The sequence below is a fragment of the Numida meleagris genome, chromosome 16 (assembly GCF_002078875.1).
Source record: "Numida meleagris isolate 19003 breed g44 Domestic line chromosome 16, NumMel1.0, whole genome shotgun sequence".
NCBI lineage: Eukaryota > Metazoa > Chordata > Aves > Galliformes > Numididae > Numida > Numida meleagris.
Window position 1 is genome coordinate 507,166 of NC_034424.1, and position 18,668 is coordinate 525,833.

Sequence of the window (18,668 nt, forward strand, 5' to 3'; positions counted from 1 at the left end):
CCCTGAGGACCCTTTAAAAAGCAGGAATTTGCCATATTTTTCAGGCAGCAATTAGGCAGCACCACTCTGATCCCGCTCAGCCCTCCGGCCCCAGCTTTCCCGGCACGCTGCATGGGGCTGGTGTCTGCAGGGAGACAGCTGTATGCCGTGGGATTCACCCCCAGGGCAACAGCATCGTAGCAATGAAACTTGCATGGGCTGCAGAGGACAGCTGAACAAGATCAGTTCTGAAACGCCAAAGCCTTAAATGCAGGCAAATACATGATTCAGAACACGGAGCAGTTTGACAAATAATAGCATCTTCCCATGCCTAGCAGTATAAAACATGCAGCTGTTCTACCACCACAATTTACAGGGAAGGCATTTCTCCTGGAAGTAAGAGAACACTCCATATATATTCCTAGCCAGATTGATTACCCCTATTTATATTGTAAACTAAGACAGCACGTACTGAAAACGCCATGCAGTTAAGCAGTTCCAGACTCCAGATCGTGAGCAAGGGGTCGGTTTTAGACTGGATGCTGCACAGCCTTCCACATTTATTACAGACATCACACAGTTTTCTGCAGCGTTTTTTTGCTTGCGCTTATTCACGTGGTATTTCAGCAACTGCCAGGAAGAACACTCACACATTATGGGATCTCAGGGAGTCAGAGAATCCACAAGTTGTCTTTTCTAAATAGCAAAAGAGCCAGCGGGTCACTACTTAACAACTGAGATGTGTTCTTGGAACAATAAAACCACAAGGTTGAATGCACTATCTTACATCTGAGCATACACATTTATCCTGCAGTAGCATCAGCCGATCAGCCCACGTTGTGTTGATCCCATCTACATGCTGTTACATCATTCTCATCTTACAGACAACCTGCACAGATGGACAACTCTCACTTTTGCTATAGGTTACAGATATGTTTTCAGCAACCAGCATCAGATACATGCAGAGTTCTAGATATTGCTCTCTGCCTGGGAGTCACTGCTGCTCCTACAGAACATGTGCAGTTGCACCGGGCCAGGAGACCCTGCTAGCTTGACTGAAAGGCACAGAGCCAGGCTTTGCTGGCTTGTTTACTCCCAGGAGAGGGCTTCTTTTCCAGCCAGTTTTGCATTTCTTCTTTTTCTCTCTTTGAACCCTGATAAAGTGAGAGATGGTGAAGTCGCAATTTGGTGTATATTACAGGTTTTGAAGGGATGGGTTGCAGCGTGTTACTGTAACAAATACAAAAGGGAAATTGGAAGGGATGGAGATTTGAGCTAACACAATTAAATCCCTTCTTAAAAACAACCGTCAGATATTCGGTGCCAAACGCAATCTGGAGTCATCAGCTAGCATGGACATGAATTAACCTAATCGTTTCTGAAATAAAATGGTCCTAAAAAAAAATCCTTCTATTAAAGTAATTAAGTGTTATCAGAATCACAGAGCCATAATTAAATACGGTTTATAATTAAAACAGCGTGTGTCCTAGACAGAGAACACAGGAACAAAGAGAATGTAACTGTGACAGCCAATGCCAAAACACATGCCAAGTACCAAAAATCAGAAAGCAGCAGTTTTGACCAAGTTGCAGGTGCAGTGCCTCTGCTCCTCTGACCTCAGCAGCACCTCTGGTGGATGTCAGCAGGCTCAAAACTGGCAGCTTTGCACAATGTTGCCAAAGTTCAAGCAGAAACCTTGGGAACCAAGCACAGGCCACAAGTGCAAAGCCCCAAGAGCAGAGGCAGCCCCTGCTGGGGGGCTGGGGAGAGCGAGCACGGCCCTGCGCCCGGGCAGCGTTTGTCCTACCTGGCAGCGGCTGAAGATGTCCGCCAGCGACACGTGGACGTTGAAGTGCTTCAGAACCTGCAGCGCCTGTTCCTTTGCCTTTTCTGAGCAGTTCACGGAGAAGCACCTTCCTTCCCCTACCTGGGACTGCAGCTTGAAGAGACAAGGCACAAACCAAAAGAAATGAGGCACTCCGTGCATCCCAATCCTGATCTGGTTTTTGTTTCCTCATACACTTGCTTTGGTTTTAATTACAAATAACATTTGGAGTTTATGTGTTCACAGGTTAAATTTTGATCTAATGAGCACAACAGATAATCAAACCCTTAACCACTGCTGCAGATAACCCTGAGTCAAGTGAGGCAGTACGGCGTTCAATATATTGAACACAACTGCCCACGTTCCCTTTATTGCATCGTTTGGTGGTGTGGTGCTGCCTGGGACAGCAAGAGGAAGCTGAGTTTGATCACATGTGAAACGTGGCTGGATCACACACTGTACATAAAGGCACAGCCAAGGAGGTGGGGTCTGATGAGAGCTTTGTCATTTCACCCTTTCTGCCTTACACACCTTTACCGGGAGCTCACTGATGGCCAGAGAGTTAGAAGAGGTTGACATGGACACTCTCACGGTATTTGGTCCACATTTGGCAGAAAAGTCTCTCTGGGAACAAGAACTGGGAGGTGTTCAGACACATCTTTATGAACATGATGAGCACTGAGAGTGAGCTGGGATCATCTATTTCTTATGCGTGCGTAAAGGAGCCTAGCATTCTGCCAGAGCACAGGGCACACAAAGGCAAGGGAGCAAAGGGACCAGATATTTCCCAGGGCAGTACTGTACTGTAGAAATACTGCAATTTCTACACGGTATTTTGAAACTGAAGTTTGGCCAAGTAAGATCATGCTAGACTGAATTACCTGCTGCATGAGCTGCAGGCTCTGGGAACCACTGCCTGGATCAGGAACCTGCAGCAGGGCATAGCTGCAATTGCCTCACAGCATCACGTCTGGGGGGGAACTTTCCTCAGCACTCAGCTACTGTCTAGGAAATTAAGAATCTAAGCTCTGCAAATACTCTAGGTAACTATTTGAGTAGTTGGGAGCTATTGTATCAGCAGTTTGTAGCAAAGAAGCCCTGCACTCTGACTCACGTGTGTAATACAGAGCAGTTTCCAAATGAATGTTTGGGTAATAACAAACTGCGAAAGACTTGCAGCAGGCATTACAGCATTGTAACCGATGACATAACAGATGCAGTACATTCTGATCAACACTGTTTCGAAGTATGTCTCATGAAGGGCTCTGAACATCTGGTGCTGAGAGCAAGGTTGGGTTTGGCTTTTTTTTTTTTTTTTTTTTTTTTCCTGTGTATCTATGGAAACAAAAAACCTTCACAGCTTCCACCAGGACCCATGCTCGGTGGCTTCCATTCTCTCCCTTCCAAGCCAGAAGAAAAGTCTCTAAATGTTGAAACTGTGTCAGTGTGGAGCCAGTCAGTAAACAAATCTCTGATAAAAGGCATGGGAACTGAGCTGCCTCTCACCTGTCAGTGAGGCCAAACAAAAACACTTCATTCTGAGATTGCGAGGCTTGATTCTTTATTTTTTAGTTTCTTTAATGGAGGGCAATTGCACTCCCCACTGATGATGTGCTGTGTGTAGAAGAATTTTCACCCCAACCTTTGGCCATTCAGAAACAACAGCAAGCCTCACAGGACCCTGTGCATAGTTCTTAGTGCAGGAAACATCCAAAAGCCAAAACGCCAGCTGCTTTCTCATCAGACTGGTCCTCTTCTCTACTCTGCTCATACCACACCATGCAACGGTACAATACCAGAAAAATGCCAGAAGCGCTGAACACTTACAGTCTGATATGGCAGTCCAGAGGTTAAAATGACTCTTCCCTCCTGTCTGGCAATCTGGAAAAAAAACAGTACAAATGGTAAGGAATGTGAGCTGAAGCTAACACTGGATTCAGCCAAAACAGAGAGAACATGAACTGGTGACATGGGCTCTTTCTCTGCATGTGGACGTGCACTAGGCCAAGAGGATCTGGGTCCGGTTCAGCGAGATGCTTTTGACAGCAATAGCAGCTTAAGGTATCACTTGCTCAGTACACGTCCTCTCCCTGCCAACCCCCGCCTGTCTCACATGTGCTGGAACAGCTACTTGTGCATCTGCATTGCAGATGGCCCAGGGAAGGGATCCACCTTGAAATAATCCTATCAGAAAGTTTTGTTTCTTTATTTCTTTTAACTGCCGTAACCCAGACCACTTCTGTTTCCCCAGTGTGGCTCACAAAGAAGCAAGCAGTTCTGCTCTCACAGAAATACACAGGTGAGAAAGGAAAAACATTCTCTGCAGGTAAAAAGAAAAAAAGAAAAAAAAAAAGTACCACTGTATGCGTCTGTGATCTTCACAGACATTCACAGAACTATGATCACTCCACCCCTCAGAGATAAGATGGTGCTATTCTCCCAGCAGCCCATGCACAGACATACAGCAATTCTGCATCCTTTCGAGGCTATCACCAGCATCTCCGTGACTGCTTGTCCCTTCCCAGTTGCAATCCTGTGCTTTTACCCTGCCCTTCAGGGGAAAGCCCTGCACTGAATGAGCAGTGGTCTCATTATCCACACTTGCAACCTTTGCAATAGAGTAAAAGAAACTTTCAGATGGTTTGGTGCCAAGAGAAGATACTAAATCTGGAACTGCAGTTCTTCACAGAGATGAAAGTGTGGCTGATCCTCATATGATGAAATGACATCGCTCCCTCCCACCCCTTCGTCCTTTCCTCTAATCATTTCACGGCCATAGGAATAGGAGGGTTCCCATGTGAACCAGCACTTCTGCTCTGCTAGTGCTGACAAGAGATTGGCACTTGGAGGTAGGCACGAGGCTTTCTCTCTTCTGGCTTCCATTCTGTTGGAAGCCCTCGTGTTTTTCACTGCTTCCAGATGTGTGTCACGTAGGTCTCTCTTCTGGATCTGCCTCAGAAGCTCTCTCTGGATCACTGTGTAACCCTGGCAGAGGGATACACTGGGGATCTGAGCCTTGATGCACTTCCCAGGCAGTCTGACAGCACCAAGTACAGCCAGGGAATGCTGACGAATAACAGACGGAGATTTTACAAACTCCGCCTTGGACAGCTCTTCTCTGAAGACCCACCCGACCCACGGCATCATGAAATGAGGGTGAGGATGCTCCGAAGGCACAGACTCCCCTTGCAGTAAAAGGAGCAACCATTTTATTCCTACCCTGACCTTTCAGGTAGCCTCTTTCCTCCTTTCTTGTATGAAGTCACTGCTTTGGCTGCCAATTCTGCACTGAGAAAGCAATTGGCAACAACTTCTAAATCGTCTTCCTACAGGCAAAATTACTGTATTTCTTTCAAAATCAACCCTCTCTCACAAGTAAAGGAAAAAAACCTCTAGGAACAGGAACCTTGGAGCAAAGACAACCCTTGCTGCACACGATGCTGCTACAAGCAGCCTGGCTTACAGAACAGCCCTGCCAACAGATCACCCTCAAGGCACGTCAGCAAGAGAAGTCCAGTAAGGGAACAGAACTTCACCACAGTGATTCGCCGACACGGGAAGAGATACACGAAATTCCTTCAGACTCATGTGTGCTTCAGGATAAGTCTGAGGATTTCACAGCTGGAACACTCCATTCTGACTTCCTGCATCCAGGGTTAATTAGTTCAAGCTTGATAAATCTCCTTATCTAAATGGCTCTGCAGAGACAAGCGAAGAACATCAAATAAAAAGGAGAAAAGCAGAAACTCTTCCAGCATGTTTTTCCGTTTCTGAAACAATCACTGGGAGAAGCAGGCAGAGCCAGAAAATGCACGTGACAGCACACATCTGACTGGAACCCAGAGCAGATACATGACGGAGGAAAGAGCACAATTCTTCCCCTGACAGAAATCACCAAGTGCAGCACTGGGACCATCTGGGAGATGTATGCTCAGGGCCAGAAACAAAAGAGAAGAAGGATCTGAGCAGCGGGTTGGGGTTTGTGCCAGGGTCCATCCCAAGTGCTGCAGAAAGGGTACCGGCCTCAGTTTTACCATCTATGTAGGTCACTCCGAAAGTAACGCCTCCTATTAATTTTCATGGAAAACACAACAGATAGAAAGAACACAACAACACTACTTGATAGAGCAAATCCTCAACTACAAAACACTATTTTTCTACAACCACCATTAGCTCTGCATTTTCACCAGAGATGAACAGGATCCTGCATGCCACGCTCATGAAAGCACGCAGCAGAGGAGGTGACCCACTATCACTGCCTTGAAACGCGGCACCCACCCCTCACTGTGCTCACATCCACTGTTTGGTCTCCATCAACGTTCACAAGCATCAATGAATGTCAGTGGGGGCCATTTTTTCCACATGGAGGAATTCAATTCCACACCTTTGCTCCATATGCACTTCCATGTCAGACACCGATTTTTCAGACTACCCCTCTCCCGCCAGCTGTCACACAGCAACAGAATTAAATGGAACATCAGTAGGAAGGTTCAACCTGTGCTGCCATCCCACCAACATGTGCCTCTGACGTTATGGGCCAACATAATAAAAGAGGAGGCATTACTTTCAGAGCAGCTGTTGTATTAAAAAAGATAATATCAACTTCCTCTAGAAAAGGCTTAGACTGTCGGGATGAAAAGCATTCCCTAATAACTTGGAGTTATTACTTAGCCCTGTCTGTTCAGCTAACTTTCATCTTGCAGAGGTGAATGAACACAGTGAATTTAGTACAAGAGAGATCTGGAAAGGCAACAACAGACAGAAAAGGGCAGAGACAGATTCTATGTTTCAGAGGCAGCACCGGCAGCAGAAAGATTTGTGACAATCCAAAGGATCCTGAACTAAGGCCAAAGAAGGTTTCAAAAACCAGCAGAGCAAGGCCATAGATTTGTAATTTAAAGGTAAGAGAAAGTGCTCGAAATTACTGCCAAGCCCTTGCATGACACGTGTTGTACAAAATGACATGTCCTGGAAGAGCAAACAGCAGTGCTCCCATTGCAAGGTAGCAGTGCAGGAAAAGCTGTGACCCCCTGCAGTGGCGGAGGCCCAGCAGTGCCAGGGATCTACTGGAGAAGCGGCTCACAAACCTCAACTCAACTCTGACATCCTTGACCTGCAGTGTGAGGCTCTCAAAATACAGTATCCCAGACAGTTCAGTTAATAATTATGAATGCTCAGGCCAGTGCTGCAGGACTCTTGCTGTACTGCTGGTACTTAACCCTGGACTTCTCTTCAGCGTTCCTGAAAGTCACCAATTGCAAAGAGTATGAGTTTGTAACATGGCCTTAAGTGCTAGATGAAACCATAAAGCTAGCTTTGTTTCTTAACGCAGACAGCACTTGTACCTAGGTCTCCAAAGAAATTCTCCTCCTGCTGACTCAACATCAAAAACTAAGCCTTAATCTCCAAAGCAGACCAGAAGTCTGAGAGCTTTGCTGGTTCCCCATCTGCCCTCTGTGAATTCACTCTGCATGCTGGCAGGGAGGCAGAAAGACCAGCAAACCCCAACAACGTGATTTACGCCAAACTACAGAGAAAGACATTCAAAATGAGACAAGATGAGAGATTAGACTCCGTCATCACATGAAGCTCTGCTAAGGGCAGTGTTAGAGGTCCCTTTGTGTCCCCTGGCTCCAAACCAGACCAGGCACATTTTGCTCTCCCTGGTTCCATGTAGGAGCCTCCTCTCCAACTCACCGGCTCACCAAGAGTTTTGGGGACTACACATAACCTCGCCAGGGAACCTTCTGCCCCATGGCAGCTGCAGGAAGCCAGTTCTACCGGCCTTTGGCATACTATTGCACTCCAAATGATACCAACTTGGCCTCAGTGCATGGGTTACTCTTAGAGATGAGGATGGTTTTGAAGACCAAGAGGGCAGTCCATTAAAAAAACTAAACAAACCCACAACTCAGCTAAAGGGGCTTTGAGATTCCATCAAGTCATCTCCTTAGAAATGAGTGACATAAGAAACAAACACAATTCCTGTATGAACTCCTGCCCACTCCTGTGGTGCAACACAACAGACCTGGAAGTGACATGGTGCCCAGCCCTGGACACAACGCTGCTCCTCAGAGAGGCTGCTACCACTGAATTGAAAGCTCAAATGTTTCTGAAAGGATGGACTGTGTGTAAACTTTTTACGTTCAACATGAGGACAGATTTAAAGAAAGAAATAAAATTACAGTAAGAATTTCTCCCGTACTAAAGACTTTGTGTCTATATTTAAGGCATAAGTTCTAATCAATCACTTCTCCGGATGAGTCCTAATTAAATGGCACTATGAAATATACAGAATGTAAATGGGCATCTTCTCACAGAAGCTAAAAGTGGGCACACAGTGGGATGCACTGGCTCCTAGTGCCAGAGGTTTTGAGATCGCAGACCTGACATGAGGAACTTGCCATGACGACTCTTGTCCAAGGTAAGACGTTTAGCCAACAGCAGCAGCACAACATGAAGCAATACGCTTTTAGCCTGGGAATGGAGTTTCTCAAAGCAACATGTAAATGTTACTCCTATTGCTATCACATGCATTAATCTAAAAAAAAAAATCAATAGCTGCCTAAACTCAATCTACAAAGCTCTCAGGCTTTTAGTTTTGATCTCAGATAATAGAAGGTGAAGGACAAGACCCATCTGTCTACCAATCCTGGAAGTCACCTTGACAAGTGGCAGTTATGAGAACAACATGGAGCAAATGTCAGGCTATTCAGGAGCACCTGGTGCAAGGAGATGTGTAACACGGCTGATAAATCATTTTCATGAAATGAACAAACACCAACTCTATGCACACGTGTGTTCCCTGTGACACTACTTAGAGACTGTGTGGGACAAAACCCAAACTGCCTATCTTGTGTTTGGTGACAAGGATCCAAGGCTTTATCCTGGCCTTTGCAAAAACATTTGCTGCTTTTTGAGTGTACAGTGGTCAATATGCACCATTTATTAAACCAAGACTGCTAGATATAAAGCAGGATGGGAGGAGCCTATTTTTATCTTTGATTATCCAAGCACAGATCAAAGGCTCTGCAAGCGGTAACACTCCAAGGGCTTTTGATAGTGACAGGATGTTTGTGCGGTCACCATAGAGAAAGCAATGTAAAACATCCTGTCCATAGCACGATAAGGTATCAGGATGAGAAGCGGAGACAGGGCTCTGGGGGGAGGCAGTGAGAACCAGTTTGTTTAAATGACTTGTGCAATTCTGGCAGAGAAGAGATATTAATTATTTCTGCAGAAGTTAGAGCTTGCCCAGTATTCAGGCCAAAAAGACATCCGAAGAGGAAACATCCTGTGCACCAGGCGGGGTGATCAGTGCACATTTGATAGCAACGCACTGTGTGGGCTGGATATCTCCATTTCTGGCATAGCAGAAATATGTCTGAAATGAAGAAGCACGTGTCTCTCCTCTGAAAGGCAGAGGGTCAAAGTAGTTACAGGAGTCCAGATCAATGTTTGTTGTCCCCATGCATGTTAGAGACTCTTCCTTACCCAAACATGTCACTGCAGTTTGTGGCTGATCACCCATGAGACATTTCACCAACTGGTGGCCAGCTAGAAGTCACACTGCACTTTATTAGGGAAATGTTTCCATTCACAATGAACACCCATCTTTTGATTATGTTTCTTCTTGACTGACCCAGCCACAAGGCAGGCAAATACTTTCCCTGTAAGTCCAATCTGGAGTCCATTAGAAACCAAAGTGAATTTTGGCTTCCGTACTCTGATTACTGACCAGTTGCAAAATAAGCACTCTACTGCTGCCCTATCAAAGTCACTTGAGACTGAGGTCACACCTTTATACTGTTTATATTCCTCTAATGACTTGAAGCGTCCCAGCTGTCAACAACTTGAATGGACCCAGACGAGGACAACATGGAGGCATGTGCTGCGAGGAGAGGCTGAGGACACTTTGATCATCTGGTCTGGAGAAAGAGGCCAAGAGATGACCTCACTGCTCTCTACAATGTCCCAAGGAGAGGAAGTGCAGAAGGAGGTGCTGGTCTCTTCTCTAGATAACCACTGACAAGAGGCACAGGAACAGCACGAAGCTGCACCAGGGAGGTTCAGACTGGACTTCAGAAAAATTTCCTGACTGTGAAGGTGGTCAAACACTGGAACAGGTTTCCTAGACAGGTGGTTGGTGTCCCAGGCCTGTCAATGTTCAAGAGGCATTTGGATAATGTCCTCATAAATATGTTTTAACTTTTGGTCAGCCCCAAAGTTGTTGGATAGTTGGGCTTAATGATCTTTGAACTTCTAACTGAACTATTCTATTCTATTCCATTCCATCGATCACATAGACTGGTAAATGATTGAGTTCACAGTACTCCCTGCTCACTTTCCTCCTCCTGGAAATGGAGCACCAAGCCCACACACTCCTGCAGGGACTAGCAAATACCATCTGCCGCATGGCACAGCTTCTTGAGCTGAACCAGAGAGCTGGAACTCAGCACATGTGCTTGCAGCTCCTGCGAGTGACTAACATGGAATTCAGTACACTGCTCCAAGGAGCGCAGACGGGAGCTATAAACACACACACACCACCGACCTCAGCAGCTTTCCTATGGTCATCCTCATTCTCCAGTATCCGGACATCCACACCAAGGCAGCGGAGATAGCGTCCAAGGCCTTGCAGCATGTTATCGCAGACCACGCTGAACTCTTTTGGGGAGATGGGAGCAGGGAGGCACGAGGTCTCTTTGTCAGATCCTTCGCGTTGCTACAGAAAAGCAAGAGATCTGTAAGCAGCAGAGAAGAAGGCTGATTGCCACCACGCTTGTGTTTTGCCTCCCTGCGTCCTCCCACCATGACAAACCCAGCTGTCCCCTACCACATGTGTTACAACTGCCCCCGCACTCTGCAGCACCCCCAGCTCCCTCTTCACATCCTTTCTTCATCGACCACCTACTGCCTGGCAGGAGGCAACACGTGATGGGACTAATTTGGAGTTAGTCATCTACTCGCAGACTGCCTGGTCACCCAAAGCAAAGCAGCCTTTCCCTTGAGAAATGCCACCTTGGCCTCTATGCTCTACACAGACAGAAATAATATCTTCCACACTGCTATCCCCTATCAAATTAGACTGCAATCAATATAAATATGCCAACACTATTCTTTGGGAAGGGAATATGACAGACAGAGGGAGAAACAGGTAGACAAAGCAGTCGTGTCAGCCTTGTTATCTTCGGAAGTTTAAAAATAGACAGTGCCCGATTCTGTTTATTTTTTTTCAAATGTCTGCTGCTGGGGGAGTTCCTGCAGTTGGAGTCTTTGTCTTTGGGAGGCTCCCAGAAGTACAATGGCTAAATGCATGGAGAAGGGAAGTTAATAAGGAGCCTCCAGGGTTCAGCATTGCCTTCAGGAACTTGAATCTGTTGGGTGACAGAACGGCACAGGCACCACCTATGCAGGGTTATGATTCTGGGATTCTATGCTATCCTTGAGGCATTTCAGATTAGTTCTGCAGGAGCTGACTCAGGCCTGGAAATGCAGTGGAGCACCATTCAGACACACCTGGGCTGACTGAGAGAACTGACCCCAGAGGTCAGTTTGTGTGATGCTGCACTCTCAGAAGCTGCTACACGCACTGAAGGCTCTGCAGCACTGAGTGGAGAGGCTGGGCTGCCCCCAGCTCTTGCAAGGACCCTGATGAATGCAGACATGCCCTGAGGTATCAGGGTGCTGTGATAACAGATCGAGTTGACCCTTCCATGCTGAGGTAGCCAGAAAATACTCAACCGTGTGGTGCTGCCTCTCTTCAAACAGATGTAGAGGAGCAGCAGCTGGCTCTTAGTTGTGTTTATTCAATGGCTAACTATGCCATATGTAGCTTCTTTCTCATGTTTCATCCCAGCAGAATGCAAAAGGCTTCTAAAGGAGAACAGTGTCATTAGCCCCACTTCAGATAGTGGATAAGGAAACACTGAGAAAGAGAGCTTGGAGTCAGGCAGGATGCAGTCAGGAGAAGTCTGCTTTTCTGAATCCCAGTCCGGGTTTTACCAACTACCTCTTGGTTAATGAATCTGACTGTACAGAATACAAAGATGACCCAGGAGCTCACAAGGTAATTCAAGCCTGAAGTACTTACTTTCCCCATCTCTGCAGCAGCCAGTCAGGTCTGCTGTAATGCACAGTATTCCCATGAACACAGAGCTCATGGAATTAGGAAACTACTGAGCAGCTTTGCACTTTACTATCCAATGAGATATTGCTGATTTACACGTTTGATAAGGAGGATACTGGAAAGGTGGTTGTGATCAAGAGTATCTCTGTCCAACCATGGACAGCAAACCTCTCTGGAGGTCTGCTGACTGCCACGAGCCCATCTTTGTGGTATCAGGAAGAGGATGTCATGTACGATAAAGCCGGAGGACTACTATCCACTCCTGGTCTTTCAAGCTGGGTCACATGAGGCTGTGACTAGGAACCAAAAAAACATCAAAAAAGACTTTAAGACCCTTAGGAATACGTTGAAGGGATTGGGAGCACAGGTAGTGTTCTCCTCAGTCCTCCTGGTTGGAGTCTGGGATCTGGGCGGAAGGAGGAGAACAGACCAGTTGAATGAGTGGCTGTGTGGATGGTGTCATGCCCAGGGCTTTGGGTGCCATGAACCAGGACACACCTTCAAACGACCGGGAACGTTGACATTGGATGGGGCACAACAGACCAGGAGGGGCAAGAAAATACTGGGCAGCAAGCTGGCTGGGCTTATTACCAGACCTTTCGCTAGATTTGATGGGGGAAGGGGATGAACTGCTGAGTGACAGAGAAGAGCCAAGGAATACTGACACTTTAGGAAGCAGCAAGGGAAAACTTCAGATTTGTCCCAGAGGGTTTTGGGAGGGTTTCTTCAGATATGGAGAAGGCTGAGGTACTTAATGAGTTCTTTGCCTCAGTCTTCACTGGCAACCAGGCTTCCCATGCCTCATGTGTCCCTCAATCTCTAGGCAGGGGTCAGGGGAGTGAAACCCCTCCCACTGTAAGAGTGGAGCAAGTCTGAGACCACCTCATGAGGCAGAACGTGTACAAGTCTATGGGGCCAGACAACATGCATCCCAGGGTCCTGAAAGAACTGGCTGACGGGGTTGCTGAGCCGGACTCAGTCATACTTGAAAAGTCGTGGCTGCCAGAGTGGCTCCCAAGTCCCTGGAGATTGGAAAAGGGGAAACATCACTCCCATTTATAAGAAAGGGAGAAAGGAAGACCTGGAGAACTACAGCCTCACCTCTGTGTCTGGGAAAGTCATGGAGCAGACCCTCCTGGAAGAGATGTTAAGGCACATGTGAGATAAGGAGGTGATCTGAGACAGCCAGCATGGCTTCTGAAAGGGCACATAGTGCCTGACCCTTCTGGTGGCCTTCTATGACAGAGTGACAGCATCAGCGGACAAAGGGAGGGCAACCGTTGTCATTCACCTGGATCTGCAAGGCCTTTGACATGGTCCTGCACCACATCCTTATCTCTAAATTGGATAGAGATGGATTTGAATGATGGACTATTCAGTGGATAAGGAATTGGTAGGATGGTCACAGCCAGAGGGTTGTGGTCGGCAGCTCTATGTCCAGGTGGAGGCCAGTGACAAGTGGCGTCCTCCAGAGGTCCATCTTTGGACCAGTGCTCTTCAACATCTTTATCACTGACATAGGCAGTGGGATTGAGTACACTCTCAGCAAGTTTGCAGGCAACACCAAGCTGAGTGATGCAGCTGATACAACAGAAGGAAGGGATGCCATCCAAAGGGACCTGGACAGGCATGACAAGTGGGCCCATGTAACCTAATGAGGTTCAACAAGGTCAAGTGCGAGGTGTTGCACTTGGGTTGGGCAATCCCAGATATGAGTACAGATGGTCTCCCATCAAGAACTCTTTGAGAGCAGCCCTGCGGAGAAGGACTTGGGGGTCCCGGTGGACAAAGAGCTGGACACAAGCAGCAGTCTGCCCTCGTGATGCCCCATCTGGAGTACTAGGTCCAGGCCTGGGGCCCCCAGCACAGGAAAGATGTGGAGCTGCTGGACGCTCAGAGGACTGCAGCACCTCTGCTGGAAAGAAAGGTTGAGGGAGTTCAGAATGTTCAGCCTGGAGAAGAGAAGGCTCTGGACAGACCTCATTGCGGCCTTCCAGTACTTGAAGGGGCTTATAATCAGGAAGAAGAACAACTTTTTACACAGTCTGATAGTGATAGGACAAGGGAGAATGACTTCAAACTAAGAGGGGAAATTTAGATGTTAGGAAGAAATTCTTTACTCAGAGGGCAATGAGACCCTGGCAGTGCTGCCCAGAGAAGTTGTGGATGTCCCATCCCTGGAGGCATCTAATGCCAGGATGGACATGGCCCTGGGCAACCTGATCTGGTGGCTGACATCCGCCAGGGGGGTTGGAACTGTGTGGGCTTTAAGGTTCCTTTCAAACTAAGCCATTCAATGATTCTATGTTTCTAGGGAAGGTAATATTGAATTCACATTTGAGACTACTCGGAAAGAGACAAAGACCAGTACGTCTTGTCTGTTAATAAACAAAACTTGTTTTCTGCTAATGTTCTCATAGGTGCATAAACAATGAGATGGCTGCATTTTGAAAGTAAAACTTTGTTACTAAGAGAGAAGGACAAGTCATGTTCCAAAATATTTAAGCATTCACACAGCTACAAGTTGCCAGCTGAGTTTTAAAACTCTGCCACAAGGTACATAGCAGGGGGGAGGATAGTCACAGACTGTGTAGTGGTGGGCTGGGGGCCAGACACAAACCATCAGCAGAAAGACTTTTTGATTAATTGTTTTTAATTTAGCAGACTTTCACTGCAGATGCAATAAAGGGGGCACTCCCATTATGAAACCAAAGTGTAGAAGTTCAGTTAAAAGCAAGAGTAAGGAAGCCAGAATGTTGAAACCTGATTAATGCAACACCTAGGCTACAGAATTCAAACCCACATCAATGAGGAAACACAGAAGAAGCATTTCTACCAGTAAGGTTAGCTGGATTATGCCACACAGATCTGCACCAACAATTTGCAAAGAGAAATGAAGCTAAAATTGCAGGGAAAGCCAAATTGAGGCATGCCAAGGAGGAAATACATCTTAGCAGTAAAGGGGAGGAGCAAGGAAGATATTTGCTGCAATAGTCCTGAGAACAGACTACAGACAGGCATGCCAGGCATAGCTACTATTATGACTGAGAGACAAAGCAACGTATGATTTACAGGGGTCTTGAGCAACATGCAGCTCTTTGAAGCTGTTTACAAACCTGTCCAGAAGGTGACGGTACCTCTTGTTTATTCAGCTGCTTCTTTGCCCTGGGTTTTACGCTTGGTTTTCCCACCAGACTCTCAGTCAGGTCTGAGCTCAGACCAAAGCTTGCTGGATCCTTACACAGTTTCTCGTAGACCTCCAGCAAGCAGTATGCATCTGAAGCTGAAAAGAACACAATATGAACATCAGCTGGTTTCACTCAAAAGTCAAACAGAAGATTTCCCAATGCAAAGAAGAGTCTTCATCTTTGTAAATTCCACTGACTGCACATATCCTGTGAAGCTCCAGCGTGCTAATATTACACCCTGTACTCTTTTACTGCACAATCACAAAATAAATGCAGAGGAACCGAAAAAGTGAGAGGCCCTCTGTTATCTCTGCCCTAACGTAATGCAAATTGCAGTGTGCCTGTTTAAGCCATAGCTTCAGCCAAACCATTTTACTCTCCATTGTTCCTGAGCAGCGGCTTGCCCACAGCTTATTACGGCATCTCGGCTATGGGAAGGTAACTTCCCCATTAGATGCAATATCTTAAAAAGTCATAACTGAGTTGTTTGCAATCACCTGCCCACACGCACTGCCATGCGGCCTCCGCTCCTTGCAATGGGAGCTAAGTCTCCAAGCCAGTTTAACAAGTCTTGGTGATTAACTTTTGTGGGAACTGTGTCAACTTCAAGGATAGCTGAACTGAACAAAGGGCTGGTTCGCTTCAGTAGGCCGTCCTTTGATGCCTCAGGAAAAGATTTAGACTCAGACTTCTGACTCTGGGGTAATCAGCACTAAATGCCACCATTGCCTCCACTGATTCTGTGCTACAGTCTCTGACACCATGTCTACCCACTTTTAACCCTGCTCTAACAAGCGCTTCGCTACGACAAATGAACACAGCATTTGTTTCCCAGAAACGCTGTGAAATGAGGCAGAAGGAAGCGGACTTTCTTCCTTTCATTTACTGAGAGGAGTTTCCACTGAGATGATGTTTCATCAGACAGAATCTGCAAAGCACAGGAATTCTTTCATAAGAGAAATAATGAATCACTGGGCAGTTTAAACTTCAACCATTAAAACCGCGTCCGCAAAAGGACAAACATAACATGCACCGGCTTCTCCATACCGGAATGAATCTGCAAAGCCATTTTCTCCATTTGCCACTTAATGATTTTACTGGTGGCAGACAACAGACAAACATGGCCTTTGAGGGACAAATGCACCTTGTGACAGTCAGTGAGCAGACCTGCATAGAGGATCTGTTCCTCCCGCAGTGGCCGTTTCTCCCAGTTGGACATCTGCTCCGTTTTATCTAGCGGTTTCCCCAGTACGTGTTGCACCAAGAGGCTGAGCCCTTTCTCCGGCTGCCTGAGCCCTCCATCCTCATAGCTCTGCTCTGCAGACAGCTCATCGACCTTCAGGCTGCCCTTCTTCCACTCAATGGAGCTCTTCTGCAGCTGATGGAAAGAGAAGGATACAAAACACATGGTAATAAAAGAAAACCTGCAACACCTCCTGTTTTGGTGGGTGGGGACACACGGCAGATCTCTCATTTTTATATCTTGCCTGGCACACTGAATCCCGTTGTCTCAGACAAGGGCTGGGATGGCATTAGATATATAAAGTGTCTAGTGATTTGCTTAACAAATGCATTTGCTGGAAAGAAATCCTTCCTTCCTGGGAAGGAAAAGAAGTGCACTGTCTGACAACATTGCATCACAGAAGCGGAGCTGTGATTGAGGCTCTTCGGAGATTTGCAGGGTACTCAGCCACACTAAAGGCTGTTGAACACCAACTCAATGAAAGCACAGCAGTAGTTCAGCACCTTTCTCCCCCTGGATCCAGAGAAAAGGTCCTCCTGCAACACAGTGGGCAACGGCCCTTCTGAAGTCGCCAATTCTCAGATAAAACCGAGCCAACCATTTCTGCAGGTACTTCAGACACCGCTGCTCTTCCCAGGTTAAGCTATCAGTCCCAAATATCTGGGTCCTCCGCAACCTGAAGCCTTAAATATGCTCTGCAAATGTTACCCATTAAAGTGGTCGTCCTTAAGAATTCTGCAGATTGCTAAGAACAGTTGTGGGCTAACCCATAGACATCTGTATCTCAGCTGAACAGAAATTCCCATGCTGAACCCACCTGCAGCCTCGTGTTCAAAAACTTTCCTCTGATTGAATGGAGCAGTGTCTCCATTTGGTTACACTTTTTCATAGCTTCTATGAAGTCTATGAAAGGTTATTAGTATATCACGCACTAACTATTTAGTTGATGAAAAGTAAATGCTTCTGTGTTTTGCTACAGAATCAGATTTCCCATGAAGGCCAGAAGCAGAAAAGGTCTCTTCACTCACTTAGCCATCTCTCTGCCAACAGAGGATGTAAAAACATAGAGCTGTGAAATCATGCCAGTTATCTACCAGCACAGGCAGAAGACACAATTTTCCATATATTCATGTGTTAATCCTTACTGTTTTGTCTATTGTGAGTAGGTCCACTACACTTCGTGATTGCTTATCCATGCCTTTCAAAGTAGAGCATGTGGCTGCAAGAATGCTAAGGTCTCCAGACATCCCATAACCTGGAGAGAAAAAAAAAATCACACTATTAGAAAAACTCAAATTATGGCTAATGTGCTGCAGCTTTTTCTAGTTTGAAGACAAAATGTTGATGATATTTATATAAACTTTGGTAGAAAGTCTGTTCAGATAGAGAATAATGCAGACTACCATCTCTCCTTTTCCTAAGTGAGAACAAGTGGATGGAAAAGACTGAGTTTAAACTCAGTTTTGTTAAAATCTGCTGGATCGGGGAAAGGTGAACAGAATGAACTCCGCAAGAAGCCTTTAGCCTCTAGGAACTTCAGTGGGAGGATAATGAATAAGCCCTTGAACTCCTGCCCAAGGGCCTCCAAGCAGAACCTAAAACCAGGTATGGTAAGCTGTAGAATGTTGGTGTCTAGCAGGACTGATTTGGGACAGGGCCAACAAATCCAGAAAGCTCTGGACAGCCGGCTTCCCTGTACCACTGAAGGTTGGGTGCAAGTCAGGGTTTGGTGTAGAACTAACCAAGACAATCCCAAGCCCGAGTGGGGAGGCTAACGCAGAAATCTAGCTCGAAAAAGAGAGACATCTACCATTACCAGACATCCTGTTCACCCTGATTCTTCATACAGACACTCTTTGAACACCCAGGGTACAAAAGTTATCCCATGCAAACTGGACTGAGAATGACAACCCCAGCAGGACCTAGGCATTTCACACAGAGCTGAGCTGCCTTCAAGACCTGAGAAAGGGGAGAAGCACGTTACCTAGTTTAGTGATGGCTGCATCTGAGTAGAGCATCCGGATGAAATGGGGAAGCTTCTCTTTCTCACCCTTCAACTCAGCTTGCTCAAGGAGCCGTGGCAAATCGAGCAGGAACACCTCATCCCTCACAGAGAGTTGAAGGAGGGAGACACGGGGCTTCCCAACCATGCCAAACGAAGGCCTCCACTCCATGTCAATGCCAACAATCTGCCCAGGCTGCAACACAGACAAAAACTTTCTACACTTGCAGACTGTCCACACTTAAAAATTGCCCAAAATAGCTTGAAAAACAGTCAATATCCAGGATACAACTATTGCCTTT

The 18,668-nt window shown here is 46.5% G+C and overlaps 1 protein-coding gene across 23 annotated transcripts in view; it reads right to left on the reverse strand.

Annotated features, from left to right (window-relative positions):
• The window catches only part of EXD3 (exonuclease 3'-5' domain containing 3), a 251,318-nt gene that overhangs the window by 99,005 nt on the left and 133,645 nt on the right, over window positions 1–18,668 (reverse strand). For 22 of the 23 annotated variants that reach the window (XR_002443616.1, XR_002443615.1, XM_021413929.1 and 19 more), the window contains 7 exons: window positions 18,349–18,562; window positions 17,510–17,619; window positions 16,289–16,499; window positions 15,050–15,216; window positions 10,359–10,529; window positions 3,632–3,685; window positions 1,787–1,918 (listed from right to left, as the gene is read on the reverse strand). Coding sequence is in view for 21 of the 23 variants with exons in the window: in XM_021413929.1 (XP_021269604.1) it covers window positions 1,787–1,918; window positions 3,632–3,685; window positions 10,359–10,529; window positions 15,050–15,216; window positions 16,289–16,499; window positions 17,510–17,619; window positions 18,349–18,562 (1,059 nt within the window). In the remaining 2 variants the exon portion in view is untranslated. The remainder of the gene's footprint in view (window positions 1–1,786; window positions 1,919–3,631; window positions 3,686–10,358; window positions 10,530–15,049; window positions 15,217–16,288; window positions 16,500–17,509; window positions 17,620–18,348; window positions 18,563–18,668) is intronic. The other variant, XM_021413936.1, reaches the window with a different exon arrangement.